Source organism: Bos javanicus, chromosome 14, assembly GCF_032452875.1.
Source record: "Bos javanicus breed banteng chromosome 14, ARS-OSU_banteng_1.0, whole genome shotgun sequence".
Lineage (NCBI taxonomy): Eukaryota > Metazoa > Chordata > Mammalia > Artiodactyla > Bovidae > Bos > Bos javanicus.
The window spans coordinates 73,836,944-73,858,848 of NC_083881.1; the positions used below are offsets into that span (position 1 = coordinate 73,836,944).

At 38.4% G+C, this 21,905-nt stretch overlaps 1 protein-coding gene across 1 annotated transcript in view; it reads right to left on the reverse strand.

Moving 5' to 3' along the window:
- The window catches only part of DECR1 (2,4-dienoyl-CoA reductase 1), a 43,841-nt gene that overhangs the window by 10,877 nt on the left and 11,059 nt on the right, over nucleotides 1–21,905 (reverse strand). The window contains exons 2-5 of the mRNA XM_061439417.1: nucleotides 11,931–12,133; nucleotides 10,694–10,751; nucleotides 10,485–10,571; nucleotides 9,402–9,549 (exon numbers count right to left, since the gene is read on the reverse strand). Of these exons, the coding sequence (XP_061295401.1) occupies nucleotides 9,402–9,549; nucleotides 10,485–10,571; nucleotides 10,694–10,751; nucleotides 11,931–12,133 (496 nt within the window). The remainder of the gene's footprint in view (nucleotides 1–9,401; nucleotides 9,550–10,484; nucleotides 10,572–10,693; nucleotides 10,752–11,930; nucleotides 12,134–21,905) is intronic.

A 21,905-nucleotide genomic window follows, 5' to 3' on the forward strand; every position in this document is an offset into this window, starting at 1 on the left:
AAATAAACCAAAAATGAATTAAAGGCCTAAATGTAAGACCTAAAACTATAACAGTCCTAGAAGAGAATAAGGGAGAACACTCTCTGACATAAATCATAGCAATATTTTTTTAGATCTGTTTCCTTAGACAAAAGAATAAAGGCAAAAATTAACAAATGGGACATAATTAAACTTAAAAGCTTTTGTACAACAAAGAAAACCATGAACAAAATGAAAGAAAAACCTACTAAATGGGAAAAAATACTGACAAATAAGATAACCAATAAGGGGCTAATAACCAAAATAAGTAAATAACACATACAACTCAATATTAAATAAACCAAACAACTCAATTAAAGAATGGGCAAAAGACCTGAATAATCTATTTCCAATGAAGATATACAGATCTCCAGCAGGCATAAGAAAAATGCTCAACATTACTAATCATCAGAGAAATATAAATCAAAACCACAATGAGATATCACCTCACACCTGTAAGAATGGCTATCACCAAAAGTCTACAAATAACAAATGTTGGCAAGGATGTAGAGAAAAAGAAACCCTAATATGTTGTTGATGGGACTATAAATTGGTGCAGCCATTATTGAAAACAGTATGGAGTCCTCAAAAAATTAAAAGTAGAATTACCATATGATCCAGTAATTCCATTGTTGGAAAGAAATGAAATGAAGAAAAGGAATATACTAATTAGAAAAGATACCTGCACCCCAATGTTCATAGTGGCATTATTTACAATTGGCAAGATATGGAAGCAATCTTAAGCATTCATCAACAGATGAATGAATAAAGAAAATGTGATGTATATATACACAATGGAATATCACTCAGCCATAAAAAAGAACGAAATTGTGACATCGGCAACAACATGAATGGTCCGAAAGAGTATCATGCTTAAGGAAATAAGTCAGAGAAAGACAAATGCTGTACATTATTGCATATACTTGGAACCTAAAATCTAACATGGACCATACCGTGTGCTCAGTTGTGTCTGACTCTCTGCGACCCCATGGACTGACGCCCACCAGGCTCCCCTGTCCAGGGAATTTTCCAGGCAAGAATCCTGGAGTGGGTTGCCATTTCCTTCTCCAAAATCTAAAATAAATGAATATATATGACAAAACAGAAGCAGGCCCATGGATATAGAGACCAAACTAGTGGTCACCAGTGAGGTGAAAAAGAAGGGAGTGGTGAGATAGGAATACAGGGTTGAGACACAAACTGCTGGGTATAAAATAAGCAATGAGGACACATTGCACAGCACAGGAAAACACAGCCACTATTTTGTAGTAACTTTAAATGGAGTAGAATCCGTAACAATATTGAATCACTATGTTATACACCTGAAACTAACAGAATATTTTAAATCAACTATACTTACAATTTTTTTTTAAAGATAGTAGAAAAGACTTCTGTTCAAGACGTCAGAATAGAAGTATGTGCGCTCATCTCCTCCTGCGAGACCACCATAATCACAACTAGTAACTGCACAACCCTCAACAGAAGGACACTGGAGCCCACCAGAAAAAGATACTCCAAAGCATATTCTTTGTCTTTGGACAAAGCTGCAGGGAGGTGGTAGGAGGGGCACAATCATGATAAAATCAAATCACAACCCCACTGGATGGGCAACCCAGAAAATAATACCCAGAAAAATAATACCAAAGAAGTTCTCCTACTGTAGTGACGGTTCTAAACCCCATGTCAGGCTTCCAACCTGGGGATCCAACAGAGGGACTGGAATCCCCAGGGAATCTGACCTTGAAGGCCAGAGGGATCTGATTACAAGACTTCCACAGGACTGGGGGAAACGGAGACTCCAGTCTTGAAGGTCACAAACAAAATCTTGTGTGAACCAAGACTCAGAGAAATGCAGCAGTAACCACCACCCCCCACCCCCCAACACAGGAGACTGAAGCAAAACTACCTGCTGGTGTTGGAGGGTCTCCTGTGCATGTGTGGGTCAGCAGAAGCTCACGACAGGAGGCAGGGAAGAGGCAGCAGCAGTCTCAGAAGGTCCCCCTTGATGTAAACCCTCTTGAAGGTCACCAGTAACCAGACCAAGAGCCCATAGACCCAAGGGTTGGATTGGCTCAGGCCAAAACACGACCAGGGAGGGGACGCAATCCCACTCATCAGCAGATAATTGGATTAAAGCTGTTCTGAGCAAGGCTCTGCCCACTAGAGCAAGACCAGTTTTTCCCACCACCAGTCCCTCCCATCAGGAAGCTTACACAAGACTCTCCATCAGTGGGCAGACAGAGGAAGCAAGAAGAACCACAGTCCCACTGTGACTAAAACAAAAGCCACATTACAGAAAGTTAATCAGCATGAAAAAGCAGGAAGTTGTGTCCAGATGAAGGGACAAGTTCAAACCCCAGGAAAACAACTAAATGAAGTGGAGATAGGTAACCTCCCAGAAAAAGAATTCAGAATGATAGTGAATATGATTCAGAATCTTGGAAAAAGAACAGAAGACCTACAAGAACTAAAGAACAAACAAACAGAGATGAATAATACACTAGAAGGAATCCACAGCAGAATAACTGAGGCTGAAGAACAGATAAATGACCTGGAAGACAGATCGGTAGAAATCACTGCCACAGAACAAAATATAGAAAATAGAATGAAAAGAAATGAAGACTGCCTAAGAGACCTTAAGGACAACATTAAACACATCAACATTTGCATTACAGGGGTCCCAGAAGAAGAGAGACAGAAAGGATCTAAGAAAATATTTGAAGAACTAATAGCTGAAAACTTCTCTAACATGGGAAAAGAAGTAGTCAGCCAAGTCCAGGAAGCACAGAAAGTCCCAGGCAGGATAAACCCCAGGAGGAACACACCAAGACACAGTAATCAAACTGTCAAAAATTAAAGACAGAGATAAAATGCTAAAAGCAACAAGGGGGAAATGACAAATAACCTACAAGGAAACTCCCATTAGGCTATCAGCTGATTTCTTAAGTAAACTTGTAAACCAGAAGAGAGTGGCATGATATATTTAAAGTGATGAAAGGGAAGCAACTACCATCAAGAATACTCTACCAAGCAAAACTCTCCTTCGGGTTTGATGGAGAAATCAAAAGCTTTCCAGACAAGCAAAAGTTAAGAGAACTCAGCACCACCAAATCAACTTTACAACAAATGCTAAAGGAACTTGTCTAGGCAGAAAACAAGAAAAGGAAAAGATCTACCTATAGAAAATAAACCCAAAACAAGAAAACAGTAATAGGATCATATATATTGATAATTAACTTAAATGTAAATGGAGTAAATGTACCAACCAAAAGACATAGACTGGCTGAGCAGATGAAAACATGTGCATGTAGGCACTTCCACTCACCACATCACTCTGCTTGATCCCCCAAATTGTATGTAATTATTTTATATTATTAGGTTAATCATGTTCCCATTATGGCTTGCAACAGTAATTATCTTTCATTTTTTATTTGGCTACTGATTGTGAAAACTGATCAACATCTTTTACTATTGTGACTATGTAACCATTACTCACTTAGTACCATGGTATCACGACTGGTCAACAGAAAATAGAAATCTGTATCACCAAAAGTAGCATTTAATAGAAAAACCTGTAATCATTTTTAAAAATCCAGATGCATATCAGTATTACCTTGGAATTCTTTGAAAAATACAAATGTCCAGGTGTTACTTGTTTTTTTTTTTTTTTGCCAGTTTCAGATATGTGTCTAATGAGCAGCCATGTTTAAAGACAACTGAACTCTATGAGGATCTTTTACTTTTATCTAGCTTGTTTCACATTCTCTATTGTACATTCAGTGCTCCCATTTCATTTAGTTTATGTTTTCCAGTTTCTCCACCTTCTCTTTTTTTTTCTAATGTTCTTTCTCAAGCCTTTAACAAGCATAGTAGAAAATCTTTTGTATACAAGGCTTCCCCGATATCTCAGTTGGTAAAGAATCCACCTGCAATGCAGGAGACCCTGGTTCAATTCCTGGGTCAGAAAGATCCCCTGGAGAAGGGAAAGGCTACCCAATCCAGTATTCTGGCCTGGAGAATTCCATGGATTATAGAGTCCATGGGGTCGCAAAGAGTCGGCCACAACTGAGTGACTTTCACTTTCACATATGTATAATATATATATTTTTGAAGATTTATGAATTTTTGCCTAACTAAAAAATTTATGACATTTTGATTTCACCTGATTGACTTAGTGTGAATAGAATGCTAGATTTCTAATTTTAAAAATAGATATGCAACAAGAAACAAAGGTTTACTACATAGCACAGGGAACAAAGTCAATATCTTATTATAACCTATAATGGAAAATAATTTCCAAAATAATATATGTGTATATGTATAACTGAATCACACAAGAAAGGAATTCTACTTCTTGAAATTTAGTAATGTTTACCTTTTTGTCAGTTTTTCTAAATGTCCTATGGAAACCAAATAACAAATGAAATACAAAATTTTAAATATAGTTCTGTAGGATATAAGATTAATATAAATATAAAACTATTATATTTAAATTACTAATGACATCATTCAAGACACATCTATTCTTATTTTTTCTGTAACTGATAAAATATTCTCAGAGAAATATTAATATGTCTCACTATGATTATATATATTTTCCTTTTCCCTTACATTTCTTCTCAGCTTTGCTTTATATATCTTTGTTTCTCTGTTGTTAGGTGTGTAATGATTTATGATGTCTATCTCCTTTGTGAATTGTACCTTTTATCATTAAAAATATCATTTTTGTTTAAAAAAACAAAAGATGGAAGAAAAAAGGATATTGTAAGTATTCTAAAATATTTCAAGGAAAACATGAGTATAATTAGAAATACAAAAGTAGAACCAAATAGAACTTCTAACACTAAAAAACATCTGAGATGAAAAATCAAATAAATGGTCTTAGTTGCAGAAGAAAAGATCCATGCTCTTGAAGATACCACAAATATCAAGCATGGAAAATAAAGGACAAAGAAGGGATAAAAATTGAGGGGAAAAAAAAGGCAGAACGTCAATGAGCTGTGGAAGTATCTAGCATGTTAACATATATATAATTGAAGTCCCAGAATAAAGGAACAGAAAAATCATTTGGAGAAATAAAGACTGCAAATGTGCTATATTTGGTAAAAACTACAACCTCTAGAGACCAGATGGAGAAGACAATGGCACCCCACTCCAGTACTCTTGCCTGGAAAATCCCATGGATAGAGGAGCCTGGTGGGCTACATCCATGGGGTCGCTAAGAATCGGACACGACTGAGCGATTTCACTTTCACTTTTCACTTTCACACATTGGAGAAGGATATGGCAACCCACTCCAGTGTTCTTGCCTGGAGAATCCCAGGGACGGGGGAGCCTAGTGGGCTGCCGTCTATGGGGTTGCACAGAGTCAAACACGACTGAAGCGACTTAGCAGCAGCAGCAGCAGCTAGAGACCAGATAACCTACTCTTTTATCGTTACTTCTGTTATTACCTAGAAAGGGTCTATGATCCTCTGGATCATAGAAAAAGCCAGAAAATTCCAAAAGACATCTGCTTCACTGACTATGCTAACACATTTGACTGTGGATCACGACAAACTGGAAAATTCTGAAATTCTGAAAGAGACAGGAATACCAGACCATCTTACCTGTCTCCTGAGAAACCTGTATGTAGGGCCAGAAGCAGCCGTTAGAACAGGACATGGAACAATGGACTAGTTTGAAATTGGGAAAGGAGTACATCAAGACCATATATTGTCACCCTGCTTATTTAACCTATATGCTGGGTTCATCATGCAAAATGCTGGGCTGTATACTCACAAGCTGGAATCAAGACTGCTGGGACAAATAGCAACAACCTCATTTATGCAGATGATACCACTTTAATGGTAGAAAGTGAAGAGGAACTAAAGAGTTTCTTCATGAAGGTGAAACAGGAGAGTGAAAAAGCTGGCTTAAAAACTCAACTTTAAAAAAATGAAGACCATGGCATCTGGTCCCATCACATCATGGCAAATAGATGGGGTAAAATTGGAAACAATGAAAGATTTTACTTTCTTGAGCTTCAAAATCACTGTGGACAGTGACTACAGCCACAAAATTAAAAGATGCTTGCTGCTTGGAATAAAAGCTATTAAAAAACCTAGACAGCATATTAAAAAGCAGAGACACTACTTTGCCAACAAAGGTCTCTATTGTCAAAGCTATGGTTTTTCCAGTAGTCATGTACAAATATAAGAGTTAGACCATAAAGAAGACTGAGAGCCACAAAATTGATGTTTTTGAACTGTGGTGTTGGAGAAGACTCTTGAGAGTCCCTTGGACTGCAAGGAGATCAAATCTATCAATCCTAAAGGATATCAACCTTGAAGGTTGATATTCATTGGAAGGACTGATGCTGAAACTGAAGCTCCAGTACTTTGGTCACCTAATGTGAAGAGCTGACTCATTGGAAAAGACCCTGATGCAGAGAAAGATTGAGGGCAAAAGGAGAAGGGGGTGACAGAGGATGAGACAGTTGGATGGTATCACTGACTCAATGGACATGACTTTGAGTAAACTCCAGGAGATAGTGAAGTACAGGGAAGCCTGGCATTCTGCAGTTTGTGGGGTCGCAAAGTGTCAGACACAATTAAGTGACTGAACAACAACAGACTAGGAGGAGATATTCTAAATACATACTATATCTCACAAAGTACTCAGTACAGAGTCTATGAAAATTTTCTACAAATCAATAATAAAAAGGTAGAGCAAAATGGAACAACAGACTGGTTCCAAATAGGAAAAGGAGTATGTCAAGGCTGTATATCATCACCCTGCTTATTTAATTTATATTCAGAGCACATCATGAGAAACACTGGGCTGGAGGAAGCACAAGCTGGAATCAAGATCCCGGGAGAAATATCAATAATCTCAGATATGCAAATAATACCACCCTTATGGCAGAAAGTGAAGAAGAACTAAAGAGCTTCTTGATGAAAGTGAAACAGGAGAGTGAAAAAGTTGGCTTAAAGCTCACCATTCAGAAAACTAAGATCATGGCATCCAGTCCCATCACTTCATGGCAAATAGATGGGGAAACAGTGGCAGACTTTATTATTTTGGGCTCCAAAATCACTGCAGATGGTGATTGCAGCCATGAATTAAAAGACGCTTACTCCTTGGAAGGAAAGTCATGGCCAGCCTAGACAGCATATTAAAAAGCAGAGACATTACTTTGTCAATAAAGGTCCATTTAGTCAAGGCTATGGTTTTTCCAGTGGTCACTGATGGATGTGAGAGTTGGACTATAAAGAAAGCTGAGTGCAGAAGAATTGATGCTTTTGAACTGTGGTGTTGGAGAAGACCCTTGAGAGTCGCTTGGACTGCAAGGAGATCCAACCAGTCCATCCTAAAGGAGATCAGTCCTGGGTGTTCATTGGAAGGACTGAAGCTGAAGGTGAAACTCCAATACTTTGGCCACCTGATGCAAAGAGCTGACTCATTTGAAAAGACTCTGATGCTGCGAAAGACTGAAGGTGAGAGGAGAAGGGGGTGACACAGGAGATGGTTGGATGGCATCACTGACTCAATGGACATGAGTTTGGGTAAACTCCGGGAGTTGGTGATGGACAGGGAGGCCTGGCGTGCTGTGGTCCATGGGGTCACAAAGAGTTGGACACCACTGAACGACTGAACTGAACTGAACTGAACTGAAAACTGTCAGGTTACAGCATCTATAACTGACAGGAATTTTGGCAGAAAAAAACTGGCTCCATCTTTTAAGAAGCCTGAGCTAATATAATTTTAATGAAGTCCATAGAATTTTAATTTTAATCCAATGTGATGAGTAAAAATAGATCAAAGTCTATATTACAATGAAAGACAATAATGAGAAAAGAAAGGAGAGTCAGACGGAAATCAAGAATAACAAAGACGGGCAGGGGATGAAATAAAACAGACAAGACAGGGAAATACCAAGTGATGAGAGAGACCAAGATGAAGAAATAAACAGAGAAACAAAAGTGAAGAGTTGATAGAAAGTGAGAGAGAGACAGACATATGGAGAGAAACAGAGAAATGAGTAAGAGGTATGGAGAGAGAAAATCAGACACAGTGTGGATAATTCTCAAATACACTTGAAAAAGGATATAGTAAGAAGACATATAAAAGAGATACAAGGATCCTGGGAGAGAGAAAAGAGAGAAGTCAGCCCACACTTCTCTATCTCCCCACTCAATCATCCTTCTTTAAAAAATTTTTTTTAAAAAGCAAATTCCCTATCTCAATCATATTCACTTTGTTATAATAGGAATTAAAACATAGGGTTTCAACTTCAATAAGAGAACAGGGAAAAGATGGAAGTTGTTAGCACACGTGTAGAAAAAAGGCTAATGCCCCTCTAGAATCCTTCTGTCTGTTCCTAGATCCTTTCTCAAGCTGATTTGAGAATTATCCACGCTGTACAGAAGAAGAAATTGAATCTAATGAGACAAAAGCTTTGAACCAACAGAAGGAGACTGATCAGCTCCATGCCATTCCCCTCAAGCCCCAAAGGGCATCCTTCAAGTAACACAAGGATACTTCCTCCTTGTCCTGGTTCGGAATACTCTATCACCTCTCTGAGAAAATACCTGCACCCTTCAAGTCCCAGCCACAGCCTGATCAGGGACAGTGTCTTATTCACCTCTGTCATTTGGACATGCAGCACAGGGTATGGTACACAAAAGTCATCAGTGAGTGTTAAGTGAGTAACTGTACACTGATTCTAGACATACTCGTTTTTCCAGTGGTCGTGTATGGATGTGAGAGGTGGACTGTAAAGAAAGCTGAGCACCAAAGAATTGATGCTTTTGAACTGTGGTGTTGGAGAAGATTCTTGAGAGTCCCTTGGACTGCAAGGAGATCCAACCAGTCCATCCTAAAGGAAATCAGTCCTGAATGTTCATTGGAAGGACTGATGCTGAAGCTGAAACTCCAATACTTTGGCCACCTGAGGTGAAGAACTGACTCATTGGAAAAGACCCTGATGCTGGGAGGGATTGGGGCAGGAGGAGAAGGGGACAACAGAGGATGAGATGGCTGGATGGCATCACTGACTTGATGGACATGAGTTTGAGCGAACTCCGGGAGTTGATGAAGGACAGGGAGGCCTGGCGTGCTGCGGTTCATGGGGTCGCAAAGAGTCGGACACAACTGAGCGACTGAACTGAACTGAACTGAACTGACTCACTTGATACCATTGCATCACGACTGGTCAACAGAAAATAGAAATCCATATCACCAAAAGTAGCATTTAATAGAAAAACCTGTAATCAGGTTTTTCTGAGTGACTGAACTGACTGTACAAGTACAGACATTGCATCATTGAGTATCCCAGGGCTTAGCACAGAACCTGCACACAGTAGGGATCCAATTAATATGTGAAAAATAAATAAACATACCTTTCTGTGCTTTGATTAGTTCCTTCCCAATTGCTAGAGTCACAAAGGCTGTGCCATTCAGAACTATGTCAGTTATTGTCTTCCAAGCATTAGGAGAGAGTCTTTCAGAGGGAGAAATAAAATTCCCTGCTGCATTGTTTATCACAATCTAACAAGTGAATAAGGCAAGTTATAGAAACTTAGATGAGGAGGAATATTTTTCCTAAAGAGCTTTTATTTCTGAAACTTAAAGCTAAAGTCCGTAGTCTGTTAGGAACAATACTGTGAGATTTGGTTCAGTTTTACTTTCTGTGAGCCTTTGAAAATTTCCTATTATTGTTTACCAAATTTTGGAATTCTAATCCGTGTCTCAAAATTAGGGTAGAGTCTATTACTAAAAATATACATATAGATTAAGCATGTCTAGGATGTGATTATTTATTTCAAGGAATCTCAATTAAAGTGCCTTTAATTTCTGATATCATTTTGGCTTAATTTAGCTAATGAAATTCTTGGTTGATGACCAACTTCTTCAATAACAATAAAAATTCCACTTAGTTCTATAGTAGATATTGATTTGTCCAAAAATATCTTTAACATAGCAAAGTGCTCTCTTTGAGACTACTGGAGAAAAGGCTTCTTTCCAATATGCGAACCAAACAAAAGCAAAACATCCATGTATATCTCAGGTCTTATAAGGAGAAATCTGGAGCTTTTTTGTCCGTTTCCTTGTTTGTATTATTTTCCTCCATGGACAGAGATAATCCAAAATTATAAAGAAAAGCAAAGAGCATGAATCATTTAAACTAAATATTGTGCTCTTGGATAGCTACTCTTATTTCATAATCTTATTAAATATAGTGAAATAAAGTTTGTTCTATATGATTATAAATGTATTTTTAAAGTGTTCCTAAAAGGAAATAGTATAGCAGTCTACCTACTCTACTCCCTAGCAAAAAGAGCTGGCTTTTTGCTAGCAGAGGAAAACAGGGGCTTCTTAACACAGCACTTGCTCAGCATCAATATTTTATTTCATTTATACACCTTGGTAGGTGCTATCAACATCAAACACCTCATCTGTCGCCTCATCACCATCACACTTACATCAGGATGTCCGATGACTTTGATGGTTTCTGACACAGCGTTTTGCACCATATCAGGGTCCCTCACATCACACTGAATTGCATGAACCTGCAAAACAACAAAAACAAAAAGAGTTCTACATTTTTCAGACTTCTTAATCCAGAAGCATGAGTCACTTACTTAAGCATGTTATCATTCCGAAATCTGATTTAAATAACTTTTTAATGTACCTTATTTCCAGTTTGAGAAGATATCTGCTCTGCAGTTGCTTTCAAAACATCAATTTTTCTAGAAAGAAACACATGGTACTTTGCATGAGTTCTGAAATAACTTCATGTTATATTTTTCTTTTTAATTTCATAAATTAAGAAAGAATTTACAGTTTAAAGACATGTATTTTGAGGACAATAGAAAAGCTAAATCTATAAACAAGTTAGTTTGAGTGCATTTATTTTCCAGAAGTTAAATTTAAGCAATTTTCATATATCTGACATTAATTGATAGAATTAGTTTTAAGCCAGTTAAATTTTAAATTATTTCTTTAATTATATTCTTTTCTATGTGTTTTCTTGTCCAGGCATGCTTTAGAAGGAAAATACATTCCTGGAATGATGTAAGCTTAGGTTAAACTATTTTTAAAAAATCTATGTTCTATATAAATCTATGTTACCAGATTTTATACCAAATTGATGGGTTTGGACAACCTAGATGTACTCAGAATCTTACACGCTTCAGAAAAACAAACACACAAAAGCAATGTAAATCACATAGTATTACAAAGACAATAATATATTAACACACTTAAAAACATTGCAACATAAAAAAAAAATGTTCTGGCCAATTTGCATTAAAAGAAACATCTGAAAGAAACTCCTTTGGGCCCTTATAAATTACACAGTGACTTATCATTCAGACTATTATATAGCCTATCTAAAAATTTTACAGTATTCCAAACTGAAAGAAAGGATAGATTTTTTGGCCAGTCTCTAAACCTCTAACTTGAATAGCTATAAGATACCAGGACATGCCTAAATAAATTCTTTCCACAAGGCCTCCCCCTTCCTATATTCATCACAATCGATGTTTTGAAATATTTGCCCGTCTTATAGGAAATGGAAGCATTCTATCCATTATCCTGGTGCAAGGTTAACTATCTACTGAATCAGTAATTATAACCACTCTCACTGAAAACAAAGGAGCCTCAATATAGTACTTTATTACTTCATACACAGAAAAAATTCTGTCGCTGAATTTGTGAAGTATATTATCAGTTCCATCATCAATCATTACTTCTATCATCACAAGTAATAACTGACTTTTTCCAAGGAGATTTAAATCATCTAAAGACTATTTCATAGAGATTAAGATGCAAATCACACAAATCTGGCAAAAAGTGTTTTCAACATTGTAGCACAGACTTATTCCATCAATAGACTCTCGCCAGGCAACTTACTGAGACTCACTCACCGGCTGGCTATCACGCACTGTGCACCCAGGCTGGACAGACAAGTTGTCATTCCTTTTCCAAGGCCAGTGCCTCCCCCGGTAATAAATGCTACTTTTCCTTGAAAACTATTGGCTGGTAGCATCACTTTTGGAAAAGGTGGAAAGAATTTAGACTGCAAAGCTTCATTGTTTTGATATAATGTTTTTGTTCCATAACTGAAAAACTAATAGAAGAAAAAAAACTGAAATAGGCATACTTGTGTTCCCACAAAAGACATGAGATTTTAAACTTATTCTTTAATATTGGTCAAATTCGTGGATTAACACAAACACTGTAAACATATTGGTACTGTATTTAACCAATTTTTGTACTTTTTCTGTTGGAATGTTAAGTAGCATAGTAGAATGGTTTAAAGCAAGGGCTTTGGGGCTATATTAGGAGAGAACTTTCTCCCTAGTCATACAACCTTCAGCAAGTTATTTAATCTCCATTTGCCTCAATTTCTTCTATAATTGGAAATAATGACGGAACCTTCCTCACGGTCATTATAAGGGTTTCACGAGACAATATAAATAATATACTTAGGAAATTGGATAGCACATAGAAAACACTCTATAAATGCTGGCATTGTTAGTTCATGTGTTTAGCTTAAATTTAACTTTAAAAAGCTTAAAGCATGTTTGTCTTTTAACAAGAACAACTTGGAAAAAAATCACATCCCATCTTTTGAATCACTTAAGAACACTATAAAAATCCTTTATAAGGTTTATCAAATCAAATGCCTCTTCTCATGTTGTCTTTGAATAATAAATTTATTTGTTTTTTTTTTAATTTTTTTTTTAAAGAAAATAAAAAAAAACAATCCCCGATCCCCATCATGAATGGGGTTCAACGGGTTACCCGCGCCTGCCGGCGTAGGGTAGGCACACGCTGAGCCAGTCAGTGTAGCGCGCGTGCAGCCCCAGACATCTAAGGGCATCACAGACCTGTTATTGCTCAATCTCGGGTGGCTGAACGCCACTTGTCCCTCTAAGAAGTTGGTTGAATAATAAATTTAAAACAGGAAAAAAATACTTGTTATAATTAAAATGGGGGAAACTATAAAACCATTTTCAACTAAAAAAGTATTTGGACTGCCTTATCTCGTATTTTATAGCTTATTATCGAAAACACTGCTATTCTCTCATTTTTAATTATGAAAACAAACTTTTAAGTGTTAAACACAGAAACAAATAAAGAGCTAACATATTCATTAAGTGTTTACCACGTATCAGGATTAGAAACTAATTGTCACCACCCCATGAAATAGGTGCTAATTTTACCCCATTGTACAGGAGGGGCCCAGAGAAGATAAACATGTTGCCCAAGTTGCAAAACCAAGATTATAAAACCTTGCATGTTGTCTCTTTATATTCACTGAGATACTACTGAGTTTAATGATCACACTATTCGGGTATCTGATATTTCCCATCAGGTCACGGTTGTAAGATTAAAACTTCAGAATATATAATTTCCCACTAGAGCATTCTTACACATTAAATGGGCTGTCATTATTTGTCTTGAGATATCTAGAAATTTACTGTAAGGAAACAGAAGTCAATAACTTCAGTTCAGTCGCTCAGTCGTGTCCAACTCTTCGCGATCCCATGAATCACAGCACGCCAGGCCTTCCTGTCCATCACCAACTCCTGAAGTTCACTCAGACCAACGTCCATCGAGTCAGTGATGCCATCCAGCCATCTCATCCTCTGTCGTCCCCTTCTCCTCCTGATCCTCAATCCCTCCCAGCAGCAGAGTCTTTTCCAATGAGTCAACTCTTTGCATGAGGTGGCCAAAGTACTGGAGTTTCAGCTTCAGCATCATTCCCTCCAAAGAAATCCCAGGGCTGATCTCCTTCAGAATGGACTGGTTGGATCTCCTTGCAGTCCAAGGGACTCTCAAGAGTCTTCTCTAACACCACACTTCAAAAGCATCAATTCTTCAGTGCTCAGCATTCTTCACAGTCCAACTCTCACATCCATACATGACTACTGGAAAAACCATAGCCTTGACTAGACAGACCTTTGTTGGCAAAGTCATGTCTCTGCTTTTGAATATGCTATCTAGGTTGGTCATAACTTTCCTTCCAAGGAGTAAGCGTCTTTTAATTCATGGCTGCAGTCACCATCTGCAGTGATTTTGGAGCCCAAAAAATAAAGTCTGACACTGTTTCCACTGTTTTCCCATCTATTTCCCATGAAGTGATGGGACCAGATGCCATGATCTTCGTTTTCTGAATGTTGACCTTTAAGCCAACTTTTTCACTCTCCACTTTCATTTTCATCAAGAAGCTTTTTAGTTCCTCTTCACTTTCTGCCATAAGGGTGGTGTCATCTGCATATCTGAGGTCATTGATATTTCTCCTGGCAATCTTGATTCCAGCATGTGTTTCTTCCAGTCCAGCGTTTCTCATGATGTACTCTGCATATAAGTTAAATAAGCAGGGTGACAATATACAGCCTTGACGTACTCCTTTTCCTATTTGGAACCAATCTGTTGTTCCATGTCCAGTTCTAACTATTGCTTCTTGACCTGCATACAGATTTTTCAAGAGGCAGGTCAGGTGATCTGGTATTCCCATCTCTTTCAGAATTTTCCACAGTTTATTGTGATCCACACAGTCAAAGGCTTTGGCATAGTCAATAAAGCAGAAATAGATGTTTTTCTGGAACTCTTTTGCTTTTTCCATGATCCAGCAGATGTTGGCATTTGATCTCTGTTTCCTCTCCCTTTTCTAAAACCAGCTTGAACATCTGGAAGTTCATGGTTCACATACTGCTGAAGCCTGGCTTGGAGAATTTTGAGCATTACTTTACTAGCATGTGAGATGAGAGCAATTGTGCAGTAGTTTGAGCATTCTTTGGCATTGCCTTTCTTTGGGATTGGAATGAAAACTGACCTTTTCCAGTCCTGTGGCCACTGCTGAGTTTTCCAAATTTGCTGGCATATTCAGTGCAGCACTTTCACAGCATCATCTTTCAGGATTTGGAATAGCTCAACTGGAGTTCCATCACCTCCACTAGCTTTGTTTATAGTGATGCTTTCTAAGGCCCACTTGACTTCACGTTCCAGGATGTCTGGCTCTAGGTCAGTGATCACACCATCGTGATTATCTGGGTCATGAAGCTCTTTTTTGTACAGTTCTTCTGTGTATTCTTGCCACCTCTTCTTAATATCTTCTGCTTCTGTTAGGTCCATACCATTTCTGTCCTTTATCGAGCCCATCTTTGCATGAAATGTCCCCTTGGTATCTCTAATTTTCTTGAAGAGATCTCTAGTTTTTCCCATTCTGTTGTTTTCCTCTATTTCTTTGCATTGATCACTGAGGAAGGCTTTCTTATCTCTTCTTGCTATTCTTTGGAACTCTGCATTCAGATGCTTATATCTTTCCTTTTCTCCTTTGCTTTTCACTTCTCTTCTTTTCACAGCTATTTGTAAGGCCTCCCCAGACAGCCATTTTGCTTTTTTGCATTTCTTTTCCATGGGGATGGTCTTTATCCCTGTCTCCTGTACAATGTCACGAACCTCTGTCCATAGTTCATCAGGCCCTCTATCTATCAGATCTAGGCCCTTAAATCTATTTCTCACTTCCACTGTATAATCAATAACTTAGAATAAGGCTATTCACAAGTAGAAATTGAATAAGAAAATGCTTATAATATGATGTAAAAAAAAAGAGAGAGAGAGAAATATACAGGATGTCCTGAACTATAAATAAAAATACATGCTTAGAAAAATGACTGGAAGGAAATAACAACAGTAAGTAGTGGATTCGATATTTGCCAAGTGCCAGGTCTACTTAGGACTTTCTACAACCCTAAAAGGTAAACTGTATTGTTACAATAGAGTGGGAAAGACTAGAGATCTCTTCAAGAAAATTGCAGATATCAAAGGTACATTTCATGCATGGATGATCACGATAAAGGACAGAAACAGCAAGGACCTAACAGAAGCAGAAGAGATTAAGAAGTGGAAAGAATACAGAAAAAAGAATTATACTAAAAAGGTCTTAATGACCCAGATAACCATGATGGTGTGGTCATTCACCTAGAGTCATACATCCTAGAATGTGAAGTCAAGCTGGCCTTAGGAAGCATTACTATGAACAAAGCTAGTGGAGGTAATGGAATTCCAGCTGAGTGCTTTCAAATCCTAAAAGATGATGCAGCTAAAGTGCTGCATTCAGTATGTCAGTGAACTTGGAAAACTCAGCAGTAGCCACACAGCTGGAAAAGGTCAGTTCTCATTGCAATCCCAAAGAAGGGCAATGCCAAAGAATGTTCAAACTATTGTACAATTTCACTGATTTCACATGTTAGTAAGGTTAAGGTTAAAAATCCTTCAAGCTAGGCTTCAGCAGTACGTGAACCAAGAACTTCCAGATGTACAAGCTGGTTTAGAATGGCAGAGGAACCAGAGATCAAATTGACAATATTTGTTGGATTATGGAGAAAGCAAGGGAATTCCAGAAAAACATCTGCTTCATTGACTATGCGAAAGGATGGACTGGATCACAACAAACTGTAGAAAATTCTTAAAGAGATGGGAGTACCAACTACCTTACCTGACCCCTGAGAAAACTGTATGTGGGTCAAGAAGCTATAGTTAGAACTGGGTATGAAACAACTGACTTGTTCATGGAGTTCTCCACTGGTTCAATGGAGAAAGGAGTATGACAAGGCTGTATATTGTCACTCTACATATTTAAATCTATGCAGAGTACATCATGAGAAATGCCAGGCTGGATGAATCACAAGCTGGAATCAAGATCTCCAGGAGAAATTACAACAACCTGAGATATGCGGACCGTAACACTATAAAAAGAGGAACTGAAGAGCCTCTTGATAAGGGTGAAAGAGGAGAGTGAAAAGCTGGCTTGAAACTCAACATTAAAAAAAACTAAGATCATGGCATCCAGTCCCATCATTTCATGGCAAATACAAGGAGAAAAAGTGGATGCAATGACAGATTTTATTTTCTTGGGCTCCAAAATCACCAGGGATAGTGACTGCAGCCATGAAATTAAAAGACACTTGCTCCTTGGAATGGAAGTTATGCCAAACCTAGACGGTGTATTAAAAAGCAGAGACATTACTTTGCTGACAAAGGTTCATCTAGTCAAAGCTACGGTTTGTCCAGTAGTCATGTATGAATATGACAGTTGGACCATAAAGAAAGCTGAGAGTCAAAGAACTGATGCTTTTGAATTGTGGTGCTAGAGAAGGCTCTTGAGAATCTCTTGGACTGCAAGGAGATCAAACTAGTCAATCCTAAAGGAAATCAACCATGAATATTTATTGGAAGGACTGATGCTTAAGCTGAAGCTCCAATACTTTGGCCACCTGATGTAAAGAGATTGGAAAAGCCTTGATCCTGGGAAAGACTGAAGGCAAAAGGAGATGTGGGCAACTGAGGATGAGATGGTTAGATAGCATCACCAACTCAATGGCCATGAATTTGAGCAAATTCCAGGGGATAGTTGAGGACAGAGGAGCTTGGCATGCTGCAGTCCATGGGGTCACAAAGAGTTGGAGACAACTTAGGGGACAAAAACAACAACAACACTGTTACTCCAACTTTATAGATGAGAAAACTGAAGCAAACAGGTAGGTCAAGTAACTAACTTTTAGAGGCAAATAATGAAAGTAGTAAAGATTCAAATCTAAGATGTATCTGACTTCATTCATTACCTTTCACAGTCATTATGTATGACTAGGTAATGGGATAATAGAAGATTACTTGTTCTTTTTGTTAGGTTGGTTGATTTTGAGTAATTTCAAATTTTATTCAATATATATTAATCTGATTTGATTTTTAAACCAGGGGGAAAAAGTTACTGAAGGATAAAATTTGAAAATGTGATAAATGATAAAGAAAAATGTGCAGATCTGGTCATCTTCCAAGCTGGTCATTATATTTCCTTTAGTTTCATGTTGACAAAGCCTTGAAGGACTTCTTATCTCTCCTTGTTATTCTCTGGAACTCTGCATTCACTTGGATATATATTTTCCTTTCTCCTTTGCCTCTCGCTTCTCTTTTTCCTCAGCTATTTGTTAAGGCCTTCTCAAACAACCACTTTGCCTTCTTGCATTTCTTTTTTGGGGGGATGGTTTTGGTCATCACCTCCTATACAATGTTACAAACCTCTATCCATAGTTCTTCAGCCACTCTGTCTACCAGATCTAGTCCCCTGAATCTATTCGTCACCTCCACTGTATAATCATAAGCAATTTGAATGTCCTAATGGCTTTCCAGTACTTTGGCCACCTCATGCGAAGAGCTGACTCATTGGAAAAGACTCTGATGCTGGGAGGGATTGGGGGCAGGAGGAAAAGGGGACGACAGAGGATGAGATGGCTGGATGGCATCACAGACTCGAGGACGTGAGTTTGAGTGAACTCCAGGAGTTGGTGATGGACAGGGAGGCCTGGCGTGCTGTGATTCATGGGGTCGCAAAGAGTCGGACACGACTGAGCAACTGAACTGAACTGAATGGCTTTCCCTACTTTCTTCAAATTGAGTTTGAATTTTACAATAAGGAGCTGATGATCTGAGCCACAGTCAGCTCCAGGTCTTGTTTTGCTGACTCTATAGGGCTTCTCCATCTACCACTACAAAGAATATAATCAATCTGATTTTGGTACTGACCATCTGGTGATGTCTATGTGAAGACTTGTCTCTTGTGTCGTTGGAAAGGGTGTTTACTATGACAAGTGTGTTTTCTTGGCAAAACTCTGTTAGCCTATGCCCTGCTTCATTTTGCACTCCAAGGGCAAATTTGCCTGTTTTTCCAGGTATCTCTTTACCTTCTACTTTTGTATCCTAGTCCCCTATGATGAAAAGGACATCTTTTGTGTGTGTGTGTGCGTGTGTGTGTGTGTATTAGTTCTAGGAGATCTTGTAGGTCTTCAAAGAACCATTCAACTTCAGCTTCTTCGGCATTAGTGGCTGGGGCATAGACTTGATTTACTGTGACGTTGAATGGTTTGCCTTGGAAACAAACCGAGATCATTCTGTCATTTTTGAGATTGCATTCAAGTACTCTTTTGTTGACTATGATGGCTACTCCATTCCTTGTAAGATTCTTGCCCACAGTAGTAGATATAATGGTCACCTGAATTAAAATTAATTAAAATTCTCCCATTCCTGTCCATTTTGTTCACTGATTCCTAAAATACTGATGTTCACTCTTGCCATCTCCTATTTGACCACATCCAATTTACCCTGATTAGCACGCATGCACACAAAAGGTGGAGTAACACCTGAGTCTGAGTTGACTCAACACTGCCCACAACAAGTCCAGAGACCTTCCTACAAATATTGGATGACTTTCTGAGCAGGGAGATTGACTGAAGAAAACTGTGGGCAGAGGAAAATGAAGGAATCACAAGGATATTCTTCATACTGCCACTCTCCATATATTTCTCTCTTTTTTCTCATACGTTCTTATGTTGTCCTTTCTTTATTATTCCCTTAACTTTCACTTTTTAACCTACTTTTTCCAGTTTTAAAACATCTTATTTTTTTAAAATTCATTTCATTTTTTTCCTGTTTTGAGGGTACTATGTAGTTATATTGCATTTTCCCCCATGCTTTCATTTTGCATTTTTGCTAGTCATGTTTTTACTACACATTTTCACTTAGGGGCTTGTTTATTAGCTTGATTGCTCTCTTCTGTTTTGACTCTAGTTTTTATCCTTTTCTCTGTTTTCTCTCTTCTTTTTATAAGTGTGTGAGTTTCTTTGGGTGTTACTGGCTACTGAGTGTTGCTTTCACCATTAGTCTTGGAGTTTTGTCCTACATGGCCTATGAAGTCTTGCTGCTACAGTTAGGGGTCGAGCCTGAGCCCCCGAGGTGGGAGACCCGAGTCTAGGACCTGGGACCACCAGAGAACTCCCAACTTCATGGAACATTAATCGTGAGTGCTCTGCCAAAGGCCTCCCATCTCAACACTAAGACCAAGCCCACCCAAAAGCCAGCAAGCTGCAGTTTCATGCCAGAACTTTAGCAAAACAGGAACGCAACTTTGTTCATGAGCAGAAAGGCTGCCCAAAGCCGCACCAAGGCACAGACACCCAAAAAACATGACTGGAAACGACACTACCCTTCAGAGAGACAAGATCCAGCTCCATGCACCAGAACACAGACACACATTCCCCCAACCAACAGACTTTCACCAGGCACTGGTCCAACTCCACCCACGAGGGGCAGATTTCACAACTGAGATGAACTATGACCTACCACCAGGCAGAAAGGAGACTCCAAACTCAGTAAGTTAAATAAAATAAAAAGACAGAAACATGCAGCAAATTTAAGGGCCGTGGTAAAAACAAAAACAGAAAAACAAGGCCAAACAAATGAGGAGGAAATAAACAGCTTACCTGAAAAAGAATTCAGAGTAATGAAAGTAAAGATGATCCAAAATCTTGGAAATAAAATGAAGGCACAGATAAATAGACTCGAGGCAGGGATTGAGATGATACAAGATAAAGTTAAAGAGGACCTAGAAGAATTAAAGAATAGACAATCAGCAATGAACAATACAATAACTGAGAGCAGGAACCAACAGCAGAATAACTGAGGCAGAAGAACAGACAAGTGAACCAGAAAGTAGAATGGTAAAAATAAGTGAAGCAAAGCAGAATAAAGGGAAAAGAATAAAAAGAAATGAGGAAGTCTCAGAGATATCTGGGACAACATTAAGTGGACCAACATTCGAATTATAGGGGTTCCAGAAGAAGAAGAAGAAAAGAAAAGGCATGAAAAAAATATTTGAGATTAGAGTTGAAAACTTCCCTAACATTGGAAAGGAAATAGCCTACCAAGACCAGGAACCCCAGAGAGCCCATACAGGCTAAACTCAAGGAGAAAAACCCAAGACACATATTAATTGAACTAACGAAAATTAAATACAAAGAACAAGTATTAAAAGCAGCAAGGGAGAAGCCACAAATAACTTACAAGGGGATCCTCCTAAGGCTAACAGTTGATTTTTCAACAGAAACTCTGTAGGATAGAAGGGAATGGGAGGCTATACTTCAAGTGATAAAAGGAAAAAAAACCTACAACCAAGATTACACTTTTTAGCAAGGATCTCATTCAGATTTGAAGGAGAAAGCAAAAGCTTTACAGCCAAGCCAAAGTTAAGAAAATTCAGCACCACCAAATCAACGTTACAGCAAATGCTCAAGGAACTTTTCTAGACAGGAAATACAAGAGAAAGAAAAGGTCTACAAAAACAAATAATACAATACAGTAAATGGTAATAGGATCATGGGTGTGCATGCTTAGTCACTTCAGTCATGTCTGACTCTTTGCAACCCTGTGGACTGTAGCCTACCAGGCTTCGCTATCTATGGGATTCTCCAGGCAAGAACACTAGAGCGGGTCCCCATGCCCTCCTTACAGGGGATCCTCCCGACCCAGGGACCAAACCTATGTCTCCTGCATCTCTTGCACTGCAGGCAGATTCTTTACTGCTCATTCACCAGGGGAGCACAGACATAATAATTATCTTAAACGTAAATGGACTAAATGCTACAACCAAAAGACACAGACTAGCTAAATGGATACAAAAAACAAGACCCCTATATATCCTATCTACAAGAGATCCACTTTAGACCTAAGCACAAATACAGACTGAAAGCGAAGGGCTAGAAAAAGATATTCCATACAAACAGAAATCAAAAGAAAGCAGGTGCAGCAACACTCACGTCAGCTAAAGTAGATTCATGTTGATGTACGGCAGAAACCAACACAGTACAGTAAGCGATTATCCTCCAATTAGAAATAAGTGATTCTTTAAATGTCAATTTCGTGAAGACCAAACAATCTTATTTGTCAAGCAACTTTGAAAGTGCACACTTTTGCATTTCTAAAGGAATTCATATAGCGCACAAACAGAGTAAGCCTACAATAACTACTTTGGAATTTATTTTATCCAGTTGCTAGAAGGC